The sequence below is a fragment of the Rosa chinensis genome, chromosome 3 (assembly GCF_002994745.2).
Source record: "Rosa chinensis cultivar Old Blush chromosome 3, RchiOBHm-V2, whole genome shotgun sequence".
Taxonomy (NCBI): domain Eukaryota; kingdom Viridiplantae; phylum Streptophyta; class Magnoliopsida; order Rosales; family Rosaceae; genus Rosa; species Rosa chinensis.
The window spans coordinates 32,577,399-32,603,868 of NC_037090.1; the positions used below are offsets into that span (position 1 = coordinate 32,577,399).

The window sequence follows — 26,470 nt, forward strand, 5'->3', positions numbered from 1 at the left end:
GAGAGAAAGAAGCAGAAAAAAAAAAAAAAAAAAGGAGAGAAATTAGAAAAACTCATAAAAGAGAAAAAAAAAAGTGAGGGATATAATAGGTATTTTAGACCTATTGTGTGAAATTAGAGAGAATAAAGACTATCTAGTTTAATTTAAAATGCCAAAGACTAAACTGTTTTTAAAGGAAAAGTTTGAGGAGTAACAAATATTTAATCCTAAAAGAATCTTAGGAGTGGGTTTAATCTAATAAGTGAATGACAATTTAGGTATGTAATAAAATTTCTTTGGATTTAAGCTCCCCTTCTTTACTAGTAAATGGTCTTTGTACTTGTTCGTTAGAGATCGTCTACTAATATGGCCATGTGACACACTCAATTAGCTTTAGTCTGGTGGTAAAAGATTATTGACCAAAAAAAAAAAGGTGGTAGAAGATTGCCGTCTATTTTGCATGGAATTGACTTTTGTCATTTTGAGTGCATTCTCAGTCATACAACCGATTACAATAATCACTACACGATTAATATTCATAGTGTGTAAACTGATTTGTTTATGCATCTTGCCATGTTCTTGCTTTTTGTAATTTTTGATGCAATTTGGCATGTAGCTCCAATTTTTTTTCTATAATAAAACCATAAAGAATAAAAGTCTCTAGCCAAACACGACTCAAAACAGTCGAAGTTAAACGTATTTAGAGGACTAAACTATCATCCCGCGTATTCCCTGTTGGGAGAGAATAATGAAAATTTGTTAGAGCATCCGCATTGAAATTTGCTGCTATTAAATTTTGCTGAAACAAAATATGGAATCAAACGATTGGGCAATATGCTGGATATCTAGGATGATCTTCTTCAATCTCCACGGAACTTTGTAAATGTCAATGTCATTGACCCAAATGATAATGAGTTATTGAGTTTGGAGTCACCTTCATTTTATACATTTTTCTTAATTTCCCGATTTTCCCCCATCACGAAGAAAATCTGAGTGCATATATGTTATGAAAAAAATATATATGAAAAAAAAAAAAAACTTACTAGACTGGAAACGGCCTGTAGGCCCAAAGCTTTGCTCTTCTTCTATTCTTTTCTCATTATATCGTTAATCGGGCGGCCGCAAACGCTTGTCCACCGCCAGAAGCTCCAATTTCACATAAGAAAGTTTCCCTCCAAGTCCTTGGCCTTTCCCTTCTTCCTCTGTCTACATTACCCTTCATCTCTCCCTCTTGTGGCCGATTGAGGACTTTCATCGAACAGTTGGTGGACAGAGTCTGGTGCATAAACATGGCGCCCAGAAAGAAACATGGGAACAACAACTCCGTCCGTCCTTCCAAGTCGGGCCTTCACCCTCAACACCAACCCCAAGAGTAAGTGGGTTTTCCATACTTTTGAGTTCCAATTACTTTGTCGAGTTTTAACTTTCACATACTGCTATCTGTGTAGTTGCTATGAAGGGGAACGTCTGGATCATCTTCTCCAATCTATTCAGAGGTCAGTAGGTTACCTTATGTTCGAGTATATAGTTTTAAGTATCATTGGTGAATTAACTTGCTATACATTTATGTTGTACAGAAAAATAGAGTCAGCTAGACTAATGGATAATTGCTTGCCCGAAAAGATATGGTTCAAGGTTTGCTTCTAAAGAACTCAGATTTATAGTTTCATAATGAATATATGAATGACTCTAACTCTGACTGATTGATATTGTTGTGTATGTTTGCAGCTACAATTTGCAGTTGGGGTGAATGATGTGACTCGTGTTCTTGAACGCATGAAACCAGTGACATCACCAATGGCGGCAGGCTTAGCAACCGAGTGTAATCCCCCTGCTCCTCCTCCTAAAGCTAAAGCAGCATCTAATGAGCTTCAGGCTGTGCTGATAGCCGCTGATTCCAATCCGCGGTGGCTCACGAAACATCTGCCAAGCTTGGCCCTTTCTAGGAATGTCCCGTTGATCTTTCTCAAGGATAACAAGGGGGCTTCTTTAAGATTGGGTCAGCTTGTTAAACTTAAAACTGCCATTGCTATTGGAGTTAAGGTAGCTATGTTATTCCTACTGTCTTCCTGTCTTTCGATTTCAAACGCCCCTCATCTTAGATTTGTTTTGATATGGAAGCACTTCGTTTCTGTAGGCCAAAGGAAATGCCATCAACCAACTTGTTGACGAAATTCTTAGTGGCACCGGTCAAGGTCATCTTGGAACCAAATGTCTCGATTGAACTCAACTGCTTCCTACACCTGAAGGGCAAGTGCAGAGATGAGTATCTTCATACAAGAGAAGACTCGTATCGTCAAAGAAAACAGAGTCCTTGTTCATGTTGCAAAGGTTTGGGAAACAAATCAACAATTTTATGTACAAGTGCGAGTCTTTCAGTTTGTGGTCAACTTCTTAAATATTGCTGGGCAGTTTGTGAATTACTTTATAACTTGGAATTAAAGGGACCTTCAAACTCATGCCTCTACAAGGTTCATTCATATGTCAGTTGTGGAAACTGGCAACCAAACGAAAAGCCGTTGTCAGCAGTATATCGCTTGAAATCCACATTGTCCATTACTCATGAATTTGACTATACAAAATCCAGTACAACAAAGACTCTGTCCCTAATTTCATTTGCACTATGCTAATCTAGCTAATGAATGGAAGAAATACAATAATCGTTGTCATTTCATCTCAACAGTGTCCCTTGAAAAAGAATGCTTTGTGCTTAAAGGTTTACACTGTCGACTTCAAAATTTACTTTGCTTTACAACAAGTTATACAGTAATATGTACCAATTAGGAGAACTGAATGAAGCTTCCATTTCAAGCCTCTTCCTGTTGAACTTCAGCTGGAACGATCCTGTCGGGTTTATGCACTAGATTGGGGGGTGGCAGCTGCTGAAGAAGACTCAACACCGCCAACTGAATTGGGGTTACCATTACCGCTACCATTAGTGACAAGTTTTCCTGATTTCTTATTCTCTCTTTGATCCCCATCCTTCTTTACCATCACAGGTTGAAACTGCAAAAAAGTAAAACACCAAAAACAGAAACAGAATATAAAAGCCTGGTATATCAAATATTTTTCTACTGCACTATTGAAACACTAAATTGCAAACAAATATGCACCTGGTATATGGAATATATAACATTTCTTCTTATCTGTGCCATCATGTCCAAGAAAAGATTGTAGCCTTCAAGCTTATATTCAATAAGTGGATCCCGTTGTGCGTACCCACGCAAACCAACAGCTTGCTGAACGAACTTGAGTGCTTGTAAGTGCTCCTTCCACAATCGGTCAATATTGTTCAAAACTAAGAACCGTTCAGCGTCCTTCATCAAGCCCGGTGCCTGGCTCTCGATAATAGTCTGATATGCAGAAGAAATATATTATCAAGCTACTTTAAAGACCAGTCATTGCAAAATACAGCAATCAGTGGAAAGACTTGGTGAATTGACATTGTAATTGCATTCACTGTCACAAACATAACACTTCAAATGGGCTGACATCTAACAGTCCTAAATTATCTTAAAAACTTGTCATACTGACCCTTTTCTGCAAATATGCTTCACGACCTCGAAGACGGAGGTAGTCCTGCAAATCTTCATAACTTGAACATTCGCTCCTCAGCACATCCGGCGTCAAATCATTCAATAGATAGCAATATCTAAAGCCACAGCAATAAATGTCAGTGCAAAAAAGAAAAAAATATAAGCAAAAGTAAAGGAAGAGATCCACCATAATACATACATTACAAACATCAAAGCAGCATTGATCAAGAAAATTAGAAATTCACACAGAACAACGATTCCTAGTTAGAAGTTAAAATTTCTAATATAATATTTCTAGTAAAATTACTAGGTTATTCCTTCATCAATTTTAATTTTCCCATCATGAACAATTAATTTATTTAGTCAAGTGTACATATAGAAAAACAGCATCTTGAGTATAATACTATAAGATCCTGTACTTACATGCAAGGATAAGAAGATAAAATGCACTATCATTCATCTGAAAACTCTGTTCAAAACTTTCAAAAGCACTTGTAATAAAAGCAGCAACTTACTGTTGAAGTTTCTTGATGAGCTTATCAAGATCCCAGCTTTCTTTTGAAGACTCTGAACCAATATTTGCCTATTCATTGCAAAAGTAATGATTTCACAGAAGCCCAATAATCAGATACAAATAGATAATGCAAGAAATCTATTGAACAGGTATCAACAAGAAAAACTACTTGGCACCTACCTCTAAGATATCATCCATTGTTAGTTCAGCATATTCAATTATAAGTGATTGCAGATTGTCAGATTCAAGGGCTCTCCTTCTTTCCGTATACACACGGTCTCTTTGGCTGTTCAGGACTTCATCAAATTCAAACAATTGCTTTCGAATATCGAAAAAATAGTTTTCCACTTTCCGCTGAGCTTCGTCTAGTGCTTTGGTCAGCATCTTGGACTCAATTGGCAAGTCCTCAACTCTAAAAGCTCTCATTAAACCCTACAAGTTGCAATACCAAGTGTTTTTAGCAAGCCTGGTGCAGCATTAGCAATTAAAACCTGCAACTAAGGATTAGACCTGAATACGATCTCCACCAAATATACGAAAGATGTTATCTTCAAGACTTAAGAAGAAGCGTGAACTTCCAGGATCCCCCTGCCGTCCAGTTCGACCACGTAACTGTATAGATACAGAATGCAAAATTTCAATTTCAAGAAGGAAATCTCTCATGTTCAGAGCATGATGAGAAAACAAGGAAAATCAATTATGAACAGATTATAACTAATCTTGCCAAGTCTTAAACCTGATTATCAACTCGGCGAGATTCATGGCGTTCTGTCCCGACAACATGAAGCCCACCAGCTGACACAACCTGCAGGAATGTGAAAAATATAAGAACTGTAATCCACAGTAGCACAGACTGTTAAAGGAAAATTTTTGTCATGTAATGAACTGACCTTCTTCCTTTCTTCCTCTGTGTAGCCCTTATATTCTTTCATGATTTCTAAAAAAGCACTCCGCAGTTTGGCTATCACTTCATCCAAAGCAGGTCCCTAACAAAGGCATATATTTAATTAACTCCATTCAGAAAATAATGTGTAAATTTCAGACAAGTTTCAAAGTTTCACCTTTTCGCAAGAATAAGAAAGACGCTCCTCTGCTTCAAGCTCCGTCAATGATCTCTGACCCCAAGTTTCAACAGCTAAATTCACAGCTTCCTCAGCTAACTTGGTCTTTTCATTGGACAGTTTGCATGGAAATAGCTTTTCATTAACCTGAAAGAAAACCATTCTGAGTTTCAAGATGATAAAATCATTGAAAACTCCAAGTCTGCCATATCTAAACTTCCCTAGCTAAAGTAATAATCATCTGCATATCAAGATCACAGACAAAGCACACCTTCCAGGACTTTTTTGGCGGAAGTTTTTTCACTGAGACATAACCTCCTTCAGTTAGTTTTACAACTCTGCAAGAATATTATAAGCAAAATGAAATGTGGTTAGAACCTTAGTAAAGAAAACCTGCAGGATGCTCAAAATTCTTAGCTGCCAGAATTTAAGGTATGCAACTCATATAAATGGCTTCTTCTCTCTAGAGAACGCTAGTCTTAATACTCTAAAGTAGAATAGAAGTCATAATATTGAATTAATAGTGTTCAATACATAACATTAACTCCTTCAACTCCCATGTGTAAAACAGAACAGAACGTCTCATGTGTAAGTAAATGTTTACAGAGAAACCAATTATTATCAAGCTCGTGTGTTACCTTGGCATAAGCATCTCACGCAGCTTCAACCTTGCCATAAATTCTGCATTCCCACCAAGGATTATGTCTGTTCCTCGACCTGCCATATTGGTTGCAATAGTAACTGCCCCTAGACGACCGCTTTGTGCCACAATTTCTGCTTCCCTCTCCACATTCTCTGGTTTTGCGTTGAGAACCTTCCATACATTAGGATTCTATTAAGTTTTCTCCACAAGAGCATAGAACTGTTTTTTAATTTACCAAAACACAGATTGCCTACTGTTTTCAAGTAACATGCCAAATATTTCGAGATAAAAGTACAAGTAAAGAACTTATATTCACACATTTTTTCATCAAATTATTTAATTCCATTTCAAACTCCCCCAGTAATCAACTTAAACCAAAAGGATAAATGAGATCACACCTCATGGGGAATGCCAACTTCTTGCAACTGCTCAGACAATGAGTCACTCTGCTCAACACTAGTTGTGCCAACAAGTACAGGGCGACCTGTTTTGTGCATTCTAGAAATCTCTACTACAACTGCCCGCCATTTACCTGTAGCTGCCCTGAAAACTACATCAGACTCATCCTGAGAAGGAAAACAAAGAGATTGTAAGAAACTTGAAAACCAATGCATAAGATAAGTAATGTTGAAAGGTGTACTAGAATATCTTGTGCAAATCTCCTTATTATAGCATATTCAAATCAAACCATTTAAATTCCTACTATGAGATTAAATACATGATTTAAAAACAGTAGTGCAACTGATTATGGCAAGCTAAACCAGCAAACCCTACCTTTCTTATCATAGGCTTGTTTGTGGGACAATTGTAACTTTAAGCTTGTATATGCTTTCAAATTCTGTGCTTTCAGTTGCTGCAGTTCCAGTCATTCCACAAAGTTTTGGAAACTGTCATAGATAATATATAAATAAATAAACATTTCGAAAAGAACAAAAATTTTCTGAGATGCGATACTCAATGAGGTGAGAGATAGAATCCTACCTGGAGAAAGAAGTTTTGGTAGCTAATAGATGCCAGAGTTACAGTTTCGTTTTGAATCGGCAGACCTTCTTTTGCTTCAACTGCTTGGTGAAGTCCATCACTCCACCGCCTCCCCTAAACAACATAAATAAGCTACTACAATTACGGAGAAATTAAAGATCCAGATCTCAATTACCCTAAATGTTGCAGCAACTAATTCTAGTGATGGGATAAGAATTTCAGTAGAATATCAGGGAAAAAAAAATATAGCGATGGGTTTAACATTTTCACCAGAATACCAATAAGTCTAATTATTGATTGGATAAGATTGAAGCCATTCAGTTGACATTGCCACAAGAAATTCTATAATGCTAACAGCTTTGTTGATGAGATAACTCGACATGAAAAATGCTTTCTTCCCTGTAAAGAAGAAGAAACCACCGCACATAAATAAAGAAAACACTTATTGATAAAGATAATCACCTGCATAACTCGTCCTGTAAACTCATCAACGATAAGAACCTCTTTGCCACGAATTATATAATTTACATCTCTAAGAAACAGTTCTTTTGCTTTCACGGCATTCAGAACATAAGATGCCCACTGTTCGCGGGGATCATATAAATCTTTTACACCTAGAATCTCTTCAGCATCTTCATATCCTTGTTCTGAAAGCAGAACTGTTTTCTGCTTTTCATCCACCTGGAAAAAAGAAAGGGGAAAAAGAGAGAGAGAGAGAGAGAGAGAGAGAGAGAGAGAGAACTTGGTAAGAAACTAACAATATAATTAGTAGCTCATTCATGGCTCCGGCGATCTATGAATGCCTTAATTAGATAGAGAACTTTTTCTGATAAAAATGAAAGGTAGGCTTACAGTATAATGTATATCTCGCTCAAACACTGAAGCCATCTTTGCAGCTTTATAATACCTATCGCTAGGTTTTTCTGCAGGTCCAGATATAATGAGAGGTGTTCTTGCTTCATCAATAAGGATGGAATCAACCTCATCAATTACGCAGTAATTGAAATTCCTCAAGACAAGCTCCTCAACACTCTGTATATGCCAAGAATTGAGGTAGAATAATTTTAGGTAAGAAAACTCTTGAATGTTAGCCGCATTGCTGTAGAATAACATTAGTAAAGAAAATAAAGCAAGAATTACTTTCCGTGGCCAGATTATCTCTCAGGAAATCAAAACCAAGCTCGCTGTTTGTGACATATGTGATGTCACATAAGTAGTTCTCCCTTCTTTGTTCACTTGTCATATTCTCTGCCCACAAAAATATGCGGTTGTTAGATTTCTGTTGCAATCTTAATTAACAAATAAAATATGTAGAAACAATATCCAGAGACAATATATAATAACCTTGTCACTACAAAATGTTCAATACACTAACAAACAAATAAGTGCGACAATAGTAAAATGAAGTGGACTGGGAATGAATAGAGTTTCAAATGCACAAAGCATTTAGTACTTGAACAGAGACAAAATCAAATAAACCATCAGTCTCCATGTTGCTATGAGTAAGTCTTCACTCTTGATCCATCCAATACAACTAAATATAAAACAAATATTGAAGGAAAGTAGCAAACATAATGCAGGGTATAACAAATACGCAAGAACGAGACATACGTTGGATTAGGCCAACCTTCAATCCAAGGAAACGAGGAACTTGACCAACCCACTCACAATCACGTCGGGCCAGATAATCATTGACGGTGACAACATGAACTCCCTTTCCAGTTAATGCATTCAAATACGCTGGTAAAATAGCAACAAGGGTCTTTCCTTCTCCAGTCCTCATTTCAGCTATTTCCCCCTTGTGAAGAACTATGCCTCCTAAATGATCAAAAAGCAAGTTCTAATCACTAAATGCACAACATACGTAATTCAGCACATGGGTTATGAAAACATATGTGTTCTTCTTCCTTCTGAGTATCTCAACAAGTACCAAACACCAGCTGGTACTACATGACAAGAATCCAAGCAAGATTGAGATAGTATGTAGAGAACTCAAGGATATGTGTACCTATGAGTTGGACGTCAAAGGGACGAAGGCCTAAAACCCTCCTCGAAGCCTCTCTGATCACAGCAAATGCTTCCTGGGATGGTAATGCTTCTTTGTGATTAGTAAATCCAAAGCATATATAAACCACAATACAAGGCACACAGTTAAAAACAAATTATGATTTAACCAAAAACTAACTAGCATAATTGACACAATTCACAGTTACAAAATCCATATCTTCATTTCATTTCCATGCTAGACAAAACACCAGGCAGTAAAAATACGAGAAAACACGCACGGTAAATTTGGAGAAAGAAACTACTGACGGGTAAAAGAGAGTCCAAGGACTCGCCCTGCTTGGCACGTTGTTGAAACTGAAGAGTCTTCTCCCTGAGCTCGGAATCGGAAAGCTTAGACATCTGAGCTTCCAAGCCGTTGATCAGAGACACAGTCTGAGCGTACTGCTGCCTGGTGGACTCACCGGTGTCAGTCCCTTTGAAAATCCCGCCCAACAAACCTCCCAGGGAAGCCACTGCCTGCACTCGCCGGCGTCTCCGGCTCGAAATCCGTGTGGTTTCCGGCAGTCGGAAGGGTTTTCCGGCGAAGAAAGAAGTGCGGAAGTGGGAGTTGTTGAGGGGGAGGGCATGGCGGGAGTTGGAAGAGAGAGGTGAGAGGGAATGGGGCTTCACCAGAGCCATTGGGATTCGAATTTGAGGAATTGGTTAGAGAAGGAGGATGGATTTCATGTTCAGAAGAAAAGCCCAGCAGTATCCAAAAGCTTGCTGAGTTGGGATAAGGTGGGGTGAGGCCGTCAACCAAAACAGAAAGATATAACTGAAACACACACGGAAAAGGAAGAAAATAAAAAACCGACGTCGTCAACATCGCTCCGTAATAAGGTTTATTTTTTATCTGCCTGTAAAGATTATGAATTTGATTCTCAGTTAACATATTTAGAGATCGGGTGGGGCAAAGAGTTTTTATTTTTTATTTTTTTCTCTTAAAGGGCAAATGATAAAACTCTTTTAAAGAGGTCATTATGAAATGTCTTATAATAATTCAGATAACACAAATGTCTCTATGATAATTAAGGTTATCCTTTACCAATCTAATACTAAAAATAACAATAATTACGAAAACTGCCACCGGCATTTCTCTCTCTCTCCCCACCTTCCGTTACCCAAGCTCATCTAACCCTTATTCGAATCCCTCGACCCTTACCAAAATGTCTCTCTCTCTCTCTCTCTCAAATTCTCTGCATCTGGATTATCTATCCGTTTGCGAAGCTCATAAATCGATGGCTTCTTCGTCCTTGAGACTTTCGTCGACAACAACGGCAGCGACGACGGTGAACAATGGCGAAGCTGGAAGTTCCAAGAGGCAACAACTCCATCCCGCTCGGTAAACGAAGTCGTCTGTTCGATCCAAGCCGGCGTCTTCCTCAACTTCATGACTGAAAGAGGAGGAGGCGTTATTGTTGAGCATGGAGGCTTCTACAGCGGATTCTGAGGTCGTTGACGTGGAGGGGACCATGGTCACAGCGGTAGGCTTCGCTGCTGGGCCTGAGAGAATCATGAAGATCATGTCGGTTAGAGGACTCGCTTCTTCTGGTAAGTAACGATCTCTCGCTCATATCGTGGTCATAGAAATCTTAGTTGTTGTTCGTAGTTGAACGATTGCTAATTCAATTGAATTTTGGTTGAAGAAACCCTAGATTATCATGATTGATTGCTAGGCGTTTAGTTTTGTATGGCTGAGATGAAGCAATTGGCAACAGTTTTGTGAATTTGGAATCTGAATACTATAGTGTTTGATGTGAATGTTAGACGTGGAACCTGCTTCGCATTGCTATATTCAATATCACTGGGTATGATTAGAATTTGCTATCTTGTTGATTTTTGCATTGTACATAGGTTTTACTGTTAGTGAGTAATATGTATAATGATGAAGCTTTAGATTTTTACTGTTAGTGAGTAATATGTATAATGATGAAGCTTTAGATTGTTATTTAGTGTAGAGAAACCTTAGATGCTATTGATTTGTTAAAATTGATTTTGAGGCCAATGATAATGATGCAAAACTTGAACAACAAAGAACAGAGATTTGGGGAGTGGTCTTCCTGGCACCCATTATCTTGTTGGTGCTTGTTCAATGGTTATAGGATTAATGAAACATTGGATTTAGTGGCAGTTCCTTGCATGCCCAATTTCGTTGAAATTAGATTATCAACATATAGGCTATTCTTTATTAGTTTTGTTTTTATGTACCTTTTCTTTTCAAAAGATTTTATGCATTCTCACTAATCTCATTCTGTCTTGATTACCCATCCATATGTGTACTTGTAATTCTCCCTTACTGATTCTGAGACCGAGATTGAAGCCTCTCGAGGTAAATCGATTTGTTATCTTCTTCTTTGATTAAGTTTTTGGGTAACTTGATATGTCTTGCTTTTTGTGATTGCTGATATTTGGTATAATAATCTCACTTAGTAAGAATTATGGTCTTCGTTTTAAGTTCATGAACAATTGCAACAATCTGGTGCTGCTTGTTCGTGGGGTTTTTTTTTTTTTTTTTTTTTTTGGTACTTGTTATAGCTATGCAGTTTCTTTTGTCAAGTTTATGTAGAATGTAGCAGAAAATTTTAGGAGTTGTGGGTTTTGTAGTTGTTGAGTGCCAGTGATGACCAGACTATTCGTATATGGAACGCTAGCAGTCGCTCGCTTGTATTTCAGTTTTGATATGTGTGCCTCATTCCATCCTAAATGACCCTGCTTTACTGATGTTGGTAGCTAGTTGTCATTCATTTCCCTTAGTTTGGGTTCTTTGTTCTTCAAATGCAATACAATTGGTTTTGTCATGACTTTCTTATGTAGTTTCTCAATTTATTTATGAGTTAGATATCATGAACAGTTGCTTAGTATTTCTAATTATACTAAGTATGCTTATTAATTTTTGTATGCGTGCAGCTTTACAGTTACCTCCAGACCAAAGGCAAAAGCCACCTGCCCTTCCAATCTACCTGCCCCTAATTTGCCCTTGATCGATTGATTGGGATTTCGATATATTGATTCTGTAATATTGTTTCAGTTTTGTTACTTTGTGATATGGTATATGTGCAATGGAAAATCAAGATTATACTATTTCATTTACAGTTTTAGATATGCTTTCCATTACTGAAATACCTCAAATGTGACACTATTTGACCATTCATAGATCTTAAACGGGATTAAATGTATTGACAAGTTACCCAGCCAAGTGGAATTTTGATATTTTTTGACAAAATTTTCTTGCAGAAGAAAAGCAATGTTCTTTGAGATCCATTTGTTTTTTTTTTTTTGAGATTTTGGGTTCTTCATTTATATGCATTCCCTTTTCAAATAGTCATTATCACAGCTATCTCACTCTTTCATGCTTGAAGCTTTGTTGAAAGATTTGTACAATGATGCAAGTTTTATGATGGTCTATGCTCCATGTGCTCTATGCACTTTAGTCATTCTCATTAAGGTTTGTCAATACCATTCGTTTTAATGCAATGATTTTTTATTCTTGGTTCCCATACAGAGGATTTCTTAATCTTTACAAGCAACATGCCTTTTAATTTACTGATGATATCTTTCTTCTAGGTTATGTCACTTTAATACAAGTCACATCATTGGTCAAGTTACTGATAAAGTCACTGACCATATCATTGTTATGCACGTCACTGACCAAGTCACTGGTCAGTGAAGTCATTGCCAGCCCAGACGCCTAGTTACTATTAACCTCATCAGGTCATAGAAAAAGTCACTGACCATGTCACTGTCAATCCCTGACAAAGTCACTGTTAACCTCAAATCACTGGCAAAGTTACTGACCGTGCCACTGTCAATCACTGGCCAAGTCACTGTCAATCTCAAGTCACCGCAAAGTCACTGACCATATGTAACTGGCTAAGCGACTGTTAACCTCAAGTCACTGACAAAATCACTGACCATATGGCTGCTAGTTCAAATGCATACTTTATAGGATGATATAATGAAAATGGCCAGTGAGGTTACTGGCTAGGTCGCTAGACAAGTCATTGGACAGAGAAGTCACTGGAAAATGCCAACTCCCTGGCAACGTGTGTTAACCTCATGTCACAGATTATGTTAATGATCATGTAACTGACCATGTCACTTACAATGTATGTACCTGACCATGTAACTGATCATGTAACTGACAATGTAACTTACAATGTATGTAACTGACCATGTAATTGATTATGTCACTGACATTGTCATTGACATGGCCTATGACTTCACTGGGCCAACTCATTGGCAACGTGTGTTAACTTCATGTCACAGATTATGCAACTGATCATGTAACTGACCATGTCACTTACAATGTATATAACTGATTATGTAACTTACAATGTATGTAATTGGCCATGTAATTGATCATGTCACTGACATTGTCATTGTCATAATCAGTGACCTGGCCAGTGACATGTTTATAACAGAGACATGAGGTTAACAGTTACCTGGTCAGTGACTTAGTCAGTGGCATGTAATTGACAGTGACTTGGTTAATGACTTGACTATCGACTTATGATCAACATTAGATATGACCAGTGACCTGGCCAGTGACTCGTTTATAATAGAGACATGAGGTTAACAGTTGCCTAGTCAGTGACTTAGTCAGTGACATGCCAGTGACTTGGTTACTAACTTGGCTATTGACTTGTGATCAACATTAGACACGACCAGTGACATGTTCATAACAGAGACATGAGATTAACAGTTACCTGATCAGTGACTTAGTCAATAACATGTCAGTGACTTGGTTAATCACTTGGCCAGGTCAGATTCCTAGTTAGTGAGGTCCTTAGTCAAGTCACTGTTAAGCTCAAGTCATTGGCTAAGTTATTGTTCATATCACTGTTAATCACATGTCAATTAGCTTTTTGTATCTTTTTATGGTGTCACTGTTATATTCAGTTTTCTTTAATGAATTTTTTTTTTCATAGATTTTGCAGCAATTCAAGTTTTAGGCATGTTCTTAATTAACCAAGTCACCATGTCACTACCCAGGTTGCTGACCATGTTATTGTTATACACGTCATTGGCTATGTCACATTGCATGTCATTGATCATGTCACTGTTATACACAAGTCATTGGCCGGTAGAAATTAATGGCAAGATCACTGTTAACTGAAAGTCACTGGTCATGTCACAGTCACGACCATGTCATTGATCATGTAACTGTCAAAGTCATTGTCAATCACATGTCACTTACCAAGTCACTATCAATCACATGTCACTTGCTAAGTTATGGGCAAAGTCACTGTTATATCCATGTCATTGGTCAGGTCAAATTGCATGTCACTGATTATGTCACTGACCAAGTCACTAGCCAGGTCACATTGCATCTCACCGACCATGTCACTGTTATACACATTTAACTGACCATGTCACTAGTCAGTGAAGTTATTAGCTAGCCCAGGTTCCTAGTTAGTGAGGTCACTGGCCAAGTCACTGTTAATCTCAAGTCATTGTCCAAGTCATAGTTAAGACCATGTCACTAATTATGTAACTGTTAAGTCATGGGCAAAGTATTACATGTCACTGTAATACACGTCCTTGACCAAGTCACTGTCAATCCCTGATCAAGTCACTGTTAACCTCAAGTCACCGGCAAACTCACTGGTCATGTCATTGTCAATCCCTGACCAAGTCACTGTTAACCTCAAGTCACCTGCTATGTTACTAGCCAAGTCACTGTTAATCTCAAGTTACTGGATATGTCACTGGTCAGGTAACTGTCAATGTCATAGCCTGTGACATGCAATGTAGGTTTTTGAACATATACCAAAAACCCATCAACAAGCATGGCTATAACAAGTTTCTGAGAATAATCTTTTCCCACTAGTTGCATAAAAAGAATACAGTAAGAACAAGGTTGAATCACGTGGAAATGGACCCCAAAAAATACAATTAAAGGAAACATTTAGGAACGACCCTAACCTCTGAAACATTAGGCATGCACTGTATAATTCATTCAAAAGCCAATTTCCAATTAACATAAAAACAAAAGGAGTCCCAACTCCTAACTGAACGAAATAAAGAATCTCTCCATTTGTCATTACACTTATCGATCAGTATTCTACATGAACCTAGAAAAAAAAAAAAAAAAAGTAAAAGAAAAGACAATTGATTTCATTTGAATACCACATAGCAGTATAGCACCCAACTCCTTGAGCTTGTCAACAATAACCCTGCCACCTCTTTGGTCACACCCTTCTTCAGCACAACATGAGCCTTTTCCACCAATTCTTTAGCGTCCTCTACTTCCAAACAGTGAAAGTCCTAACCTCCTTTATGATTTTGATTTTTGCCACCACGTCAAACTTCTCAAGCTTTATATCAAATGTGATCTTCTGAGAACATGTCTTCATAATAACTGGAGGTCTTCCTTCAATCCTAAACATCCAATTCAAGTGAGCCAATTTAAATCAAATGGAGAAACACTCTACTGCCGAGAAATAGAAATATACTATAACCCAAAAGAGATTGATGTCATAGATGTCATCGTTACAAAAGTAAACTTTAGATTCTACTTAGCACGTACAATGGCATAAAAGCATATAAAATTTGGTGCGGATTGTGATTTTTCGTGGTCAATAGTAAAAACTGCCAAAAGGAGCTAAATTGCATCACTAGGGCATATGATGAGGAAACCAGAAAGAGCAAACCTAGTTTACTTGTTTTTATAAAAGATTAGGTTACTCAGCAGTTATGTTTGACTCTTTGCATTACTACTGCAAACCATCCAAAAATGCAAGAAATATTAGATCCTCCGGAGTTTTTTATTACTTGACAGAATCTCTCCCCACCCAAACTAATAAAATTATTCATTCATCAGAATACCCAAATACTTGAAAGAAGAAACCTTTTCATGTATACAAACTTATTTAACATACCATGAATGTGACATGGATTTTGAGCTCTTGAGTTGCAAGAGTTGCTGGACTCAAACGGACACCTGTAGATACAAATTAGCTCATTAAATTTATTATAGGGAAACAAATTAACAATTTAGTTATTATAGATAAAAAAAACTATAATTTCATTAGAAAAGGGAAGTAGAAACTTTAGTAGTGTTCGCAAAGCAAAAATAAAACCCCTACAGCATCTTCCATAACATTAAGAAACTAATTGATCAACTATAAGCTATGTACTACTAGTGCAAAAATTAAGGAGAAGGATCATCATTGAAATAACAAGGAAACCCAACGATAGAGAGAGATGTGAATAGTTACCCAGTAGTAATTTGAATCCTACCTTCTTATTCTAGAGAGCCTACCAATCAGAACAAATACAATGGTCCCGTTGGCCTTGTGGGAAGCTTTATCAACCAACACTACGTCAATAATGGCATCAGACAACATGCTTTAGACAACTGCAAAATTTTTAACTGTTGTCTGATACTTTGGGACGACAGCAAAAATTATTATGTCATCTGAATTTTCGAATCAGACAACAGTTTTTTTTTTTTTTTTTTTTTTGAGAATTTCAGACAACAGTTGTTACATTGCTGTTGTGCAATTATAAACCAGACAATGATTGTTTTTTTTATGTTGTCTGAATCCACAATTCAGACAATAGTTACTTCATTGATGTTGTTCAAGGTTGATTAGCACAATAGTTGAGAAAATATGTTGTTTGGTTGTTTTTAATCACACAATAATTATTACTTCTCTATTGTGCAACTATTATTCAAACAATGGTGGCATTTTGATGTTGTCTAAGTGATTTAATTCAAACAATAGTTTTTCCGTGTCTGTTGTGCGATTATTATTCAGATAATGTTAATATTTGATGTTGTTTGATTATATCTTGAGACAATAGTTTTTCTTGTGTCTGTTGTGCGATTATTATTCATATAATGTTAGTATTTGATGTTGTCTGACTATATATTTAGACAATAGTTTTTCTACGACTGTTGTGCAACTCTCCTTCAGACAATAATCGTGTACGTTTTTGTTGTCTAAGTTTTTAAACGCTGTTGCCCTAATTGAATTTCTTCACTCAGCCAAAATTCAATTTTTCAACTCCCTCCATTTCGATGAATAACACGACATCGTTTTAACACTTAGCCAAAATTCACCATACTTATACTCATCTCCAGTACTCTCTCTCATTAATCCCAATTCTCTCTCTCTCTCTCTCTCTCTCTCTCTCTCTCTCTCTCTCTCTCACACACACACATTTAGACCAGAAGGATTTCTTAGACACCAAATGCCGCCGGCGACGGAGGAACCTTACACGATGGCGTCCTCGATGACGATGATGATGATCGACAAGATTTATGAGTTCTCGGCCCCGTGCTTCTTCGATGTCATCAAGGACAAGACCGACGACGACAAGATCAATGTCGAACTCAGGTTCGACTCCGCCCCTTCCCGTACGATTCCCTATCCCTCTTCTCTTTTCTTTATTCTTCAGTTCGTCAATTTCTTGGCTCACTTGTAGTTTCAGGTCAAATTAGAAGTGAACTTTGGTTTTAGTAGTCGCTCATTGTTTATCTCGTTAGTTTTATTGACTATGTTTCTGTTAGCCTTGTATATGAATGTTTTGGTTTGAAATTTGGAACATGAACTGTGCAGCCTTTAGTAGACCCATGTCTTTATCTGGGCATCTGCTAAATTGAAATTTAGTCATCAAATTGAAATTTCTGAAATTTATTTGTGTTTGCCTTTTAGTAGACCCAGTCTTCATCTGGGCATCTGCTAAATTATCATAAAATTATGGATGTGAGAGAAAATGACTTTGCTACAAGCCCTCTGTAAATGTTAGTGTTTTCTAGAAGGCTTGATTTACGATCGGTATTCTAGGAGGTGATTCGGATTGTCGAGGTGAGTGGGTTTGTGTAATATGTTTCAAACATTCATATTTTCTATAAAAATCATGGAAAAGCATGATTTTATCTATTTACGAAATATCTCTCTATTTTCAAGTGAAGCACGTCTATTTGCGAAATATGTCCACTGAATATGTATTATGTGTTGGATCCATTGTTTGACTAATCATGGAACATGTGAACTTCTTAATTGATTATACCGAGGTAAGGATGTGTCACACTGTGGTATAGGGTTAGAGAAAGTCATTAGGGTTCCCGTGGGGTACACTAAATTGAAGGATAATCAACAAGAAGGGATTATGCATGCGATGTGATAAATTGATGTGTATATGGTATATTACTTTCTAGCATGTGTAAAATGACATGGCTTTACTGGCATATTACATGATCTACTCACTAAGCACATGGTTTTGTTCACCCACCCATCTCTAATACCTTTTGCAAGAAGCACTTAAATTTTGACAAACCGAAGTGGGTTGGACGAGCTTAGAACCAGCACGGAGTCCTAGAATATAAAGAGACTTGAAGCCCTACCAAGTGCACCAGATCAGGTCGTGACCAATAACAGGCTGGGTGATGATGAATATTTCATTCAGAAAATCATTTCGACGATCAAGAAACTGCAGCCAAGTGAGGAAGCATTTTACGTGCTGGATTTGGGTCTTGTAAGCAACCTCATGGGCACATGGAAATGTAACCTTCCAATGGTCCAACCTTTCTACGCCATCAAGTGCAACCCACATCCGAATCTGCTCGCCACCTTGGTGGCTCAAGGTTCAAGTTTCGACTGTGGAATTCTGTCTGAGATTGAGTCCATTTTAGCTCTCGGAGTTTCTCCGGATCACATCATCTATGCTAATCCCTACAAAGCTAGCTCTCACATCAAGTAAGCTGCTGAAGTTGGCGTTAACGTAACCACTTTTGACTCGGTAGATGAGATTGAAAAGATTCGAAAATGGCACCCGAAATGTTCTTTACTGATCAGCATCAAAGCTCCTGACGAGAGTGGGTGCAGTTTCCCATTGAGTTCCAAGTTCGGAACTCTCCCTGAAGAAGTGTCTTTGCTCCTCCAAGCAGCTCAAACTGCAAGACTCAGAGTAGCTGGGGTTTCATTTCACATAGGAACAAGGTTCGAAAAAACGCTAGGTGCTAATCGGGCTGTGAGCAAGGGACTAGCGCCCAGGCGGTGCCTACGTTGTTTTGTATTATTTTAATTTTAATTTTATTTTGATAGCATATAATTATATAAATAAGAAACTATAAAGAATTGCAAGAGTAATAAAATAAATAAATGATATACCATTTTCACATAAACTAAATAATAAAAATTAAAACAAAATAAAAAATAAAAAGCTAGCTAGGTAGAGGCGCAGAGCCCATTATCTAGCTATTGTCCAAACAAAAGAAATAAAAAAAAGTAGAGCACGTCATCCCCATTTTGAAATCCAATCTTTATCCTCATAGAAAAAAAATTCCCAATCTCTATCTTCTTCTCTATATCTCTGCGTGGATATACTGAACCCACCATGTTCCTCTTCTCGTTCTTCTTCTTCTTCTTCTTAATCAACCCCAAACCCATCTATCTCTCTCACATTTCTTACCGTTTCAGACCCAAAAAGCTCTGGCCATTGAAACAAAAAAGCTCCCATCTTTGAAACCCCTTGAAACCCCTCAAACCTCTTCAAAGCTGTTATGCCATCCACCCTCCTCTCATATCTACCCATCTCAGCATCTTCACTCCCAGACCTCCTCTCTGTTTGTGTATATGGTCTGACCTCTTGGGTCTACCCGGAATCCGACCACCGCACCCTAAACCCAACCGCCTAGCGCCTAATCACCCACCTAGGCCGCCTACTCGCCCACCCAAGATCAGGCCGCCCAACATTAATGCCTAGCCATTAATCGAGGCAGTCACTCACCGCCTAGCGCCTAGGCGCTGCCTAGGCGGCTTGGGCGGCTGAGTTTTAGAACACTGCATAGGAAGTAAGTCCTACAATTTTCAAGCATACAAAACAGCCATAAAGGCAGCTAAGGAGGTTTTCCAGGAGGCGGCTAGGCTCTGTATGCCTCCCATGCATGTGTTGGACATGGGCGGTGGCTTTGTGTCCGAGCCATCATTCTTTGAAGCTGCGGCAACAGCCGTGAAAACCTCTGTGGAGACCTATTTTTCAGAGGAGGAGCGACATAGCTTGAAGGTATAGCCGAGCTAGGTCAGTTTTTTGCAGAGACCGCTTTCACGCTTGTCACCAACATCATCGGGAAGTGTGTGAGAGGGGAGGTCAGGTCAGACCAAAGTCACCGGAAACGCTGATATCCCCGGCGAATCGATTTTCCGAAACGACATACCCAATCGCGGTGCGTCCGCGACCCAGATCGCTAGGTTGAGCGATCCCTTATCAATCCTCCATCTAACTTGATGTTTACCCGTCTGGTGTTCTTGAATATGATGTTTCCTCCATCTTCTGCCACTCAATGGCTCTGTGGAGCCCTCCCTTTGAAATAAATCGATCACTACAGTAGACAAGCCTTTGAATTCCTATTTCCTACGACGGACTTGGTATCATAACTCTAGAATGCACGATTGAAATGGGGCGGCTAGGAAGGAAAAAGTAATGTAAGGCAAAATCCGACTTGATTATCCGCTTATTCTTTTTTTAGCTTTATCTTTTTATTTTTTATTTATTTTTATTTTTATAGAGAATGATTTATCCTATCTCTTCCTTTTCCGGAAGAGATTTTTATTCTTATATATTACTTCTGAAATAAAAAATATTAACTATCCTTTTACCAAATAAGAAAGGATAATGAATATTTTCTGTTATTTATAATTTTACCTCTTTACCCATCCTAATTAATGAGGTTTTCATATTATTTGTATAAGGGATAGTTACGTAAAAACAATTTGCTATTAAGATTAAGATTAACTAATATATCCTAGCGTACCGCGTAACATAAAGACTAACGTACCGTGTACCCGTACCGCAACGTTCCGCATTTCAGGTAACTTTGGGTCAGACAATACTGGATCAACGAAGGGTTATTTGGGTCCATGATGTGTGCGGACCCTAAAACCCTACTTGAATCCTGCATTGCTCTAAAATGCATGTACAATAACAGTGATGGCATTGAGTAGAATCTAGTCTTGATGGTCTGTGGCAAAGCTACTGGCTGTGCTCGCACTTACAGTTTGACTGTGTTTGGTCCGACGTGTGATTTGGCTGACAAGGTGTTGGAGGGTGACCAGTTACCAGAACTGGAGGTGAATAATTTGCTGGTGTTTCGCAACATGGGTGCTTATACGTTGGCGCGTAGCAGCCACTTCCATGGTTTTGGCTCCGCCAAGATCACCTATCTTAGTAATTAACTCATGATGATGCAGTTTGCAGTAATAATCATCCCGTGCTCAAATTATTTCTCACATTAGCAACCCCTTGCCATGTTGAGAACTGGTGTTAGCAAATATCCACTTTTTTTTTAAAATTTTTAAAATTTTTTTTATCACACAAATATATCCTTGTTGGCTGCGTCCAACTTTCGTACTAGCGCTTGCTGTGGCATTACTTGTTTTTACCATAAGAATCTTATGATTGTGCTATATGCAATTGTACCTCTGATTATTATCGAATAACAATGGAGCCTATATGGATTAAAATTTTGATTTTAATGGAAAATTTAGGTAATTTGGATTTATGAAAATCTTGATCGAAATTTTGAGTGTCGGTTAAAATTATGATAAGTGCCTCTTAATATTGATAATTAATTAGCAAATGCTAAAGGTGATTTCAAACTAGTAAACTTTTAAATTTGGGGAGCACCCTACCACTAGTTATTAATTGATACTTTGACAAAAAAAGAAGTCGGAGCGATTCCGAAACCTAAATCTAGGTTTTGTGAGCAGTGTGGCGGCGACTCTTGGCTCCGATCTGCAGCAGGGCGCTCCGGCGTCGTTTTCCTGACAAAGGAGGACGAGACTTCTATCTCGGGCTAGACGGTGGTCGAGTCTGGTTTAGTTCTTTCGGGTTTAGTTGCGGTCGATGGCCGTGGTTGGCATCAGGCTTGTGGGGAGGAGGAGATCGGTCGCGGTTTCGGGACTAGAGTGGTCGAGTCTGGTTTAGTTCTTTCGGGCTTAGTTGTGGTCGACGGCCGTGGTCGGCATCAGGCTTGCGGGGAGGAGGAGATCGGTCGCGATTTCGGGACTAGAGGAGGAGCGAGGTCGGAGCTTTCCTGCTAGAGATCGGCGTTCGGATCGGCAGTTAGTGCAACAAGTCGCTAGCACAGGCTTTGGTGGGTGGCGAGATGGTTGCCCATGTCTCCTGCCTAGGGAGGCCGCCAGACTGATTTGGCAATGGCGGGCGGCTTCTCAGAAAGGCCAGATTCGGCTGCTGGGTATGAGGCGCGTAGGGTGTGGGTAGTGGGCCTTGGGCCTCTGCCTTTCTAGGCTGTAGGGATGTAGTATAGAGAATTGGGTCTTTAGCCAATTCCCCTATTTTTCTCACACTTGGGTCGGGTTTGGGCTTTTTGGGGGTGGTCTGTCCTACTCTTTGTCTTGCATATGTTTCCTAGAATGTTGCTGTGGGTGTGTTGAATATCGCAACGTACACCAAAAGGGTCTTAGGCGTCAAGATGTTCAGGACATTGGTTCCATTTTTGGGCAGTGTAGGATTAGGGAGTTTTTCAATTCTGCATTTTCTTTTTCAGCAATTCCTTTAGGATTTTAGTTTTCAAGTATGGATTTCTTTTGGATTTAGTACTCTTTGTGAGCTTGCATTGTAAAATGAGGGGTGCTTGTACCCTTCATGCTTGACCGAGTGAGATCGTCATGATTTCGATCAATGGATTAGTTTTCCGTTGCCCTAAAAAAAAAAAAAAAAAAAAAAAAAAAAATTGGGGAGAACCCTACCAACAAATGTCTATAGGACACAAGAGGCCAGTCCATTATTGACTATGAACCCCATTATTCCCTCGCAAGGTATAAACTAAAAGCAAAAGAAGCTGCAAACAAAATCTTGCATTCAAGGACCATACAAACCAGCAGCTGCTATATATTATTAAGGATTCATTTTATATCCTGCACCATCATTAAATTACATGTATGAGGTTTGCACTATTGAGCTTTAAACTCACCCCTTTTATGACATTGTGCAGATGATACTTTTGAGTGTTAGAACTTAAATTCTCGAAATATGGATCTAGAAAAAGGAAAAATAAACTATTAACTTGCTGTTTTGGTTTATCTTTGTACAATAAAGCTTTACTTTATAAGCTTGCTTTCGTTTTTCTTGTATGAACAAACCTATGTAATATTACGACAATTACATCGTGAGGAATTCACGCGATGTAAAAGAGTATCATTAACATCGATTCCTCAAATTCTGATTTATATATATATATAACTAACATCGTTTATTATTGTTTATCGATGTTTATATTTTGATTATAAAATTTAAAAACAAGAGGAAGTTAAAATTGAAAATTGGAAGGGAACCGGAACCCAGCTAAAAACTTAAAACAAGATTCAAAATAAAAAGAAGGACGAGAAGAGAAGAGATTTCAAAACGCCAGGAGAGAGAGAGAGAAAGCGGGAAGAAGAAGAAAACAACAGATAGAGAGAGTGAGCGAGTGCATTCTATACTTGTCCTTTTTCCTTCTTCGTAGTTTCGCTCTCTCAATCTCCAATTTCTGCCACCGTCAGATCCACCGCCCCCTCCCTCAGATCTCCTTTGATCTACTTCAACCATGGAGGCGATTTAAGAGTTGTTGCAACTGTCAGACTCGATGCGCTAAGGCCAGGCCATCCTCGCCGACGAAGACGTTGACGAAAACTCTACCGCCTCCTCTCGCCGCTCCTCAACTTTCCTCAACGTCGTCGCTCTCGGCAATGTTGTAAGTCAACCGATGCCTTTTTCGATTCGATTAACTGCCAATTCGATCTCTTAAATATACCTTGTTCTCTGTTTCCAGTCCCCGATCTTTGAATCTACGCTTTCTCTTTGCGATCTTAATTCATGCGCGGCTTTTCCTCTCTTTGCTTCTGTCTCTAGCCCTGGACTTAGCCTAGCCTAGCTCCCAAATAACGGAATTTGAATATAAAATCAATTTGTTAATATTCGTATCACAGTATGCTTACTCTGCTATTCAGTATGTTACAGGAAGCCAAGTTCATCAATCGCAGGTATTTAGTTTAACAATAATAAAGTGGTTTATGCTATGTTTCTTATACTTGCAGTACTGATAGCCAGAGTGTGGATCGTGCATAACGAATTGGCATGGGCAGAATAAGGATGTCATTGTATATAGATTAATGACTTGTGCGACTGTTGAAGAAAAGATATACAGAAAACACGTAACAAATTGCTTTTTCCCTGTATTTATACTGAGTGGGTATATATAGTATTTTCCATTTCTTAGATTATTAACTTTGGGGCCTGGGGTCTCTGTAGATTGCTGCAAATGGAAGTTGTGAAATTTTCAATTTATATCTGATCACTTAAATGCTTTTTGTCTCTGTGTTTGACACAACAAACCTTCTTGCCCTTCTGCTTTGCTGTGCTATCTTGGCTGGTTGTTTGCCTGTTTCAGTTTATTCTATAGCATGTGTGGATCCATTCTACTTCATATTTTGAAAAGATTATGTATAACAACATTGGATTAACTCATCAAATTATATTGTTAGATTTACAACCAGAAAAATATTTTTTATCATATTTTCAATTACTATAAGTAAGAATCTGATAAAAAATAAGAACATATATATATATATATATATAACATATTCAAATTTTTAAAATATATTTTAGTGCAATAATTTAGTCTTGACGGGTTAGAGACGGTTGATGTCATATTGATGAATAATAAATAAATCATGACTAAAATTTAGCTCCAAGGCTATTTTTAGCTCTTTAGGTTGGAGAAGGCCTTATAAATCAGTATATATAGACTATTCTTCAAAGATTGTATATGCTGTACCTAAGATACTTGTTGTCTTGAACTTCCGCTACGTGCATGAGTTTCAAACTTCTTCATTGGGGCCTCTTAAATGGCCATAGAGTTTGAATTCGGTGGTTTAGTCCTGTTGACTGCATTTCTGTCATGTGGGGTCCCATTAAGTTTTAATATGTTACGTAGTAGCAGTTCTATATTCTCTGCTTAGTGTACGTTGTTAAAATCTAAAATCTTTTGTTGTTAATTAAATAGCACCAGCGTGGAGTCGTGGAATGTAAAGAGCCTTGAAGCCCTACCAAGTGCACCAGATCAGGTCGTGACCAATAACAGGCTGGGTGATGATGAACATTTCATTCAGAAAATCATTTCGACGATCAAGAAACTGCAGCCAAGTGAGGAAGCATTTTACGTTCTGGATTTGGGTCTTGTAAGCAACCTCATGGACACATGGAAACGTAACCTTCCAATGGTCCAATCTTTCTACGCCGTCAAGTGCAACCCACACCCGGATCTTCTCGCCACCTTGGCGGCTCAAGGTTCAAGTTTCGACTGTGGAAGTCCGTCTGAGATTGAGTCCATTTTAGCACTTGGAGTTTCTCCGGATCGCATCATCTATGCTAATCCCTGCAAAGCTAGCTCTCACATCAAGTACGCTGCTGAAGTTGGCGTTAACGTAACCACTTTTGACTCGGTAGATGAGATTGAAAAGATCCGAAAATGGCACCCGAAATGTTCTTTACTGATCCGGATCAAAGCTCCTGACGAGAGTGGATGCAGCTTCCCACTGAGTTCCAAGTTCGGAGCTCTCCCTGAAGAAGTGTCTTTGCTCCTCCAAGGCGCTCAAACTGCAGGACTCAGAGTAGCTGGGGTTTCATTTCACATAGGAAGTAAGTCCTACAATTTTCAAGCATACAAAACAGCCATAGAGGCAGCTAAGGAGGTTTTCCAGGAGGCGGCTAGGCTCTGTATGCCTCCCATGCATGTGTTGGACATTGGCGGTGGCTTCGTGTCCGAGCCATCGTTCTTTGAAGCTGCGGCAGCAGTCGTGAAAACCTCTGTGGAGACCTATTTTTCAGCGGAGGAGCGACGCAGCTTGAAGGTGATAGCCGAGCCAGGTCGGTTTTTTGCAGAGACCGCTTTCACGCTTGTCACCAACATCATCGGGAAGCGTGTGAGAGGGGAGGTCAGACAATACTGGATCAACGAAGGGTTTTTTGGGTCCATGATGTGTGCGGACCCTAAAACCCTACTTGAATCCTGCATTGCTCTGAAATGCATGTACAATAACAGTGATGGCATCGAGAAGAATCCAGTCTTGATGGTCTGTGGCAAAGCTACTGGCTGTGCTCGCACTTACAGTTCGACTGTGTTTGGTCCGACGTGTGATTCGGCTGACAAGGTGTTGGAGGGTGACCAGTTACCAGAACTGGAGGTGAATAATTTGCTGGTGTTTCTCAACATGGGTGCTTATACGTCGGCGTGTGGCAGCCACTTCAATGGTTTTGGCTCCGCCAAGATCACCCATCTTACTAATTAACTCATGATGATGCAGTTTGCAGCAATAATCATCCCGTGCTCAAACTATTTCTCACATTTGCAAAATAGCAACCCCCTGCCATGTTGAGAACTTGTGATAGCAAATATCCTCTTTTTTTTCCTCTTTATTATTATTTTTTTATCACACAAATATATCCTTGTTGGCTGCGTCCAACGTTCGTACCAGCGCTTGCCGTGGTATTACTTGTCCTTACCATAAGAATCTCATGATTGTGCTATATGCAATTGTACCTCTGATTATTATCGAATAAGAATGGAGCCTATATGGATTAAAATTTCGATTTTAATGGAAAATTTAGGTAATTTGGATTTATGAAAATCTTGATCGAAATTTTGAGTGTCGGTTAAAATTATGATTAGTACCTCTTAATATTGATAATTAATTAGCAA

The 26,470-nt window shown here is 38.6% G+C and overlaps 3 protein-coding genes, 1 long non-coding RNA gene and 1 pseudogene across 6 annotated transcripts; 4 read left to right on the plus strand and 1 right to left on the minus strand.

Moving 5' to 3' along the window:
* Nucleotides 1-937: 937 nt before the first annotated feature.
* Nucleotides 938-2,449, plus strand: LOC112192278. The gene is made up of 5 exons (XM_024331932.2): nucleotides 938-1,351; nucleotides 1,428-1,475; nucleotides 1,557-1,614; nucleotides 1,708-2,022; nucleotides 2,117-2,449. The coding sequence occupies exons 1-5, from the start codon at nucleotides 1,269-1,271 to the stop codon at nucleotides 2,201-2,203; spliced, it is 591 nt and encodes a 196-aa protein (XP_024187700.1). The 5' UTR covers nucleotides 938-1,268; the 3' UTR covers nucleotides 2,204-2,449.
* A 63-nt stretch (nucleotides 2,450-2,512) lies between these two features.
* On the minus strand, nucleotides 2,513-9,546 carry LOC112192277 (protein translocase subunit SecA, chloroplastic). The gene is given in 21 exon segments (XM_024331931.2): nucleotides 2,513-2,985; nucleotides 3,093-3,332; nucleotides 3,514-3,631; nucleotides 4,031-4,098; nucleotides 4,210-4,461; nucleotides 4,540-4,641; nucleotides 4,766-4,834; nucleotides 4,920-5,015; nucleotides 5,091-5,237; nucleotides 5,362-5,428; nucleotides 5,729-5,904; nucleotides 6,132-6,299; nucleotides 6,508-6,536; nucleotides 6,539-6,620; nucleotides 6,715-6,828; nucleotides 7,177-7,395; nucleotides 7,567-7,746; nucleotides 7,859-7,962; nucleotides 8,326-8,532; nucleotides 8,723-8,795; nucleotides 9,028-9,546. Coding segments are annotated over 21 exon segments (3,036 nt in total). The 5' UTR covers nucleotides 9,400-9,546; the 3' UTR covers nucleotides 2,513-2,832.
* A 228-nt stretch (nucleotides 9,547-9,774) lies between these two features.
* Nucleotides 9,775-12,005, plus strand: LOC112191388. Of its 2 annotated transcripts, none has more exons than XR_002932941.2 (2): nucleotides 9,775-10,311; nucleotides 11,668-12,005. It is a non-coding gene; the product is annotated as an uncharacterized LOC112191388 (long non-coding RNA). The 2 variants fall into 2 exon arrangements; XR_005808897.1 differs by having other exon boundaries at nucleotides 9,813-11,089.
* Nucleotides 12,006-16,989: 4,984 nt separating this feature from the next.
* Nucleotides 16,990-21,001, plus strand: LOC112194456 (annotated as a pseudogene).
* A 2,070-nt stretch (nucleotides 21,002-23,071) lies between these two features.
* Nucleotides 23,072-26,356, plus strand: LOC112192756 (ornithine decarboxylase). Of its 2 annotated transcripts, none has more exons than XR_002933595.2 (2): nucleotides 23,072-23,464; nucleotides 23,808-24,262. XR_002933595.2 is itself a non-coding variant. In XM_024332624.2 (2 exons), the coding sequence occupies exons 1-2, from the start codon at nucleotides 23,460-23,462 to the stop codon at nucleotides 26,058-26,060; spliced, it is 1,290 nt and encodes a 429-aa protein (XP_024188392.1). In that variant the 5' UTR covers nucleotides 23,078-23,459; the 3' UTR covers nucleotides 26,061-26,356. The 2 variants fall into 2 exon arrangements, 1 of the variants encoding a protein (XP_024188392.1); XM_024332624.2 differs by lacking the exon at nucleotides 23,808-24,262 and adding an exon at nucleotides 24,776-26,356 and having other exon boundaries at nucleotides 23,078-23,464.
* Nucleotides 26,357-26,470: the final 114 nt, after the last annotated feature.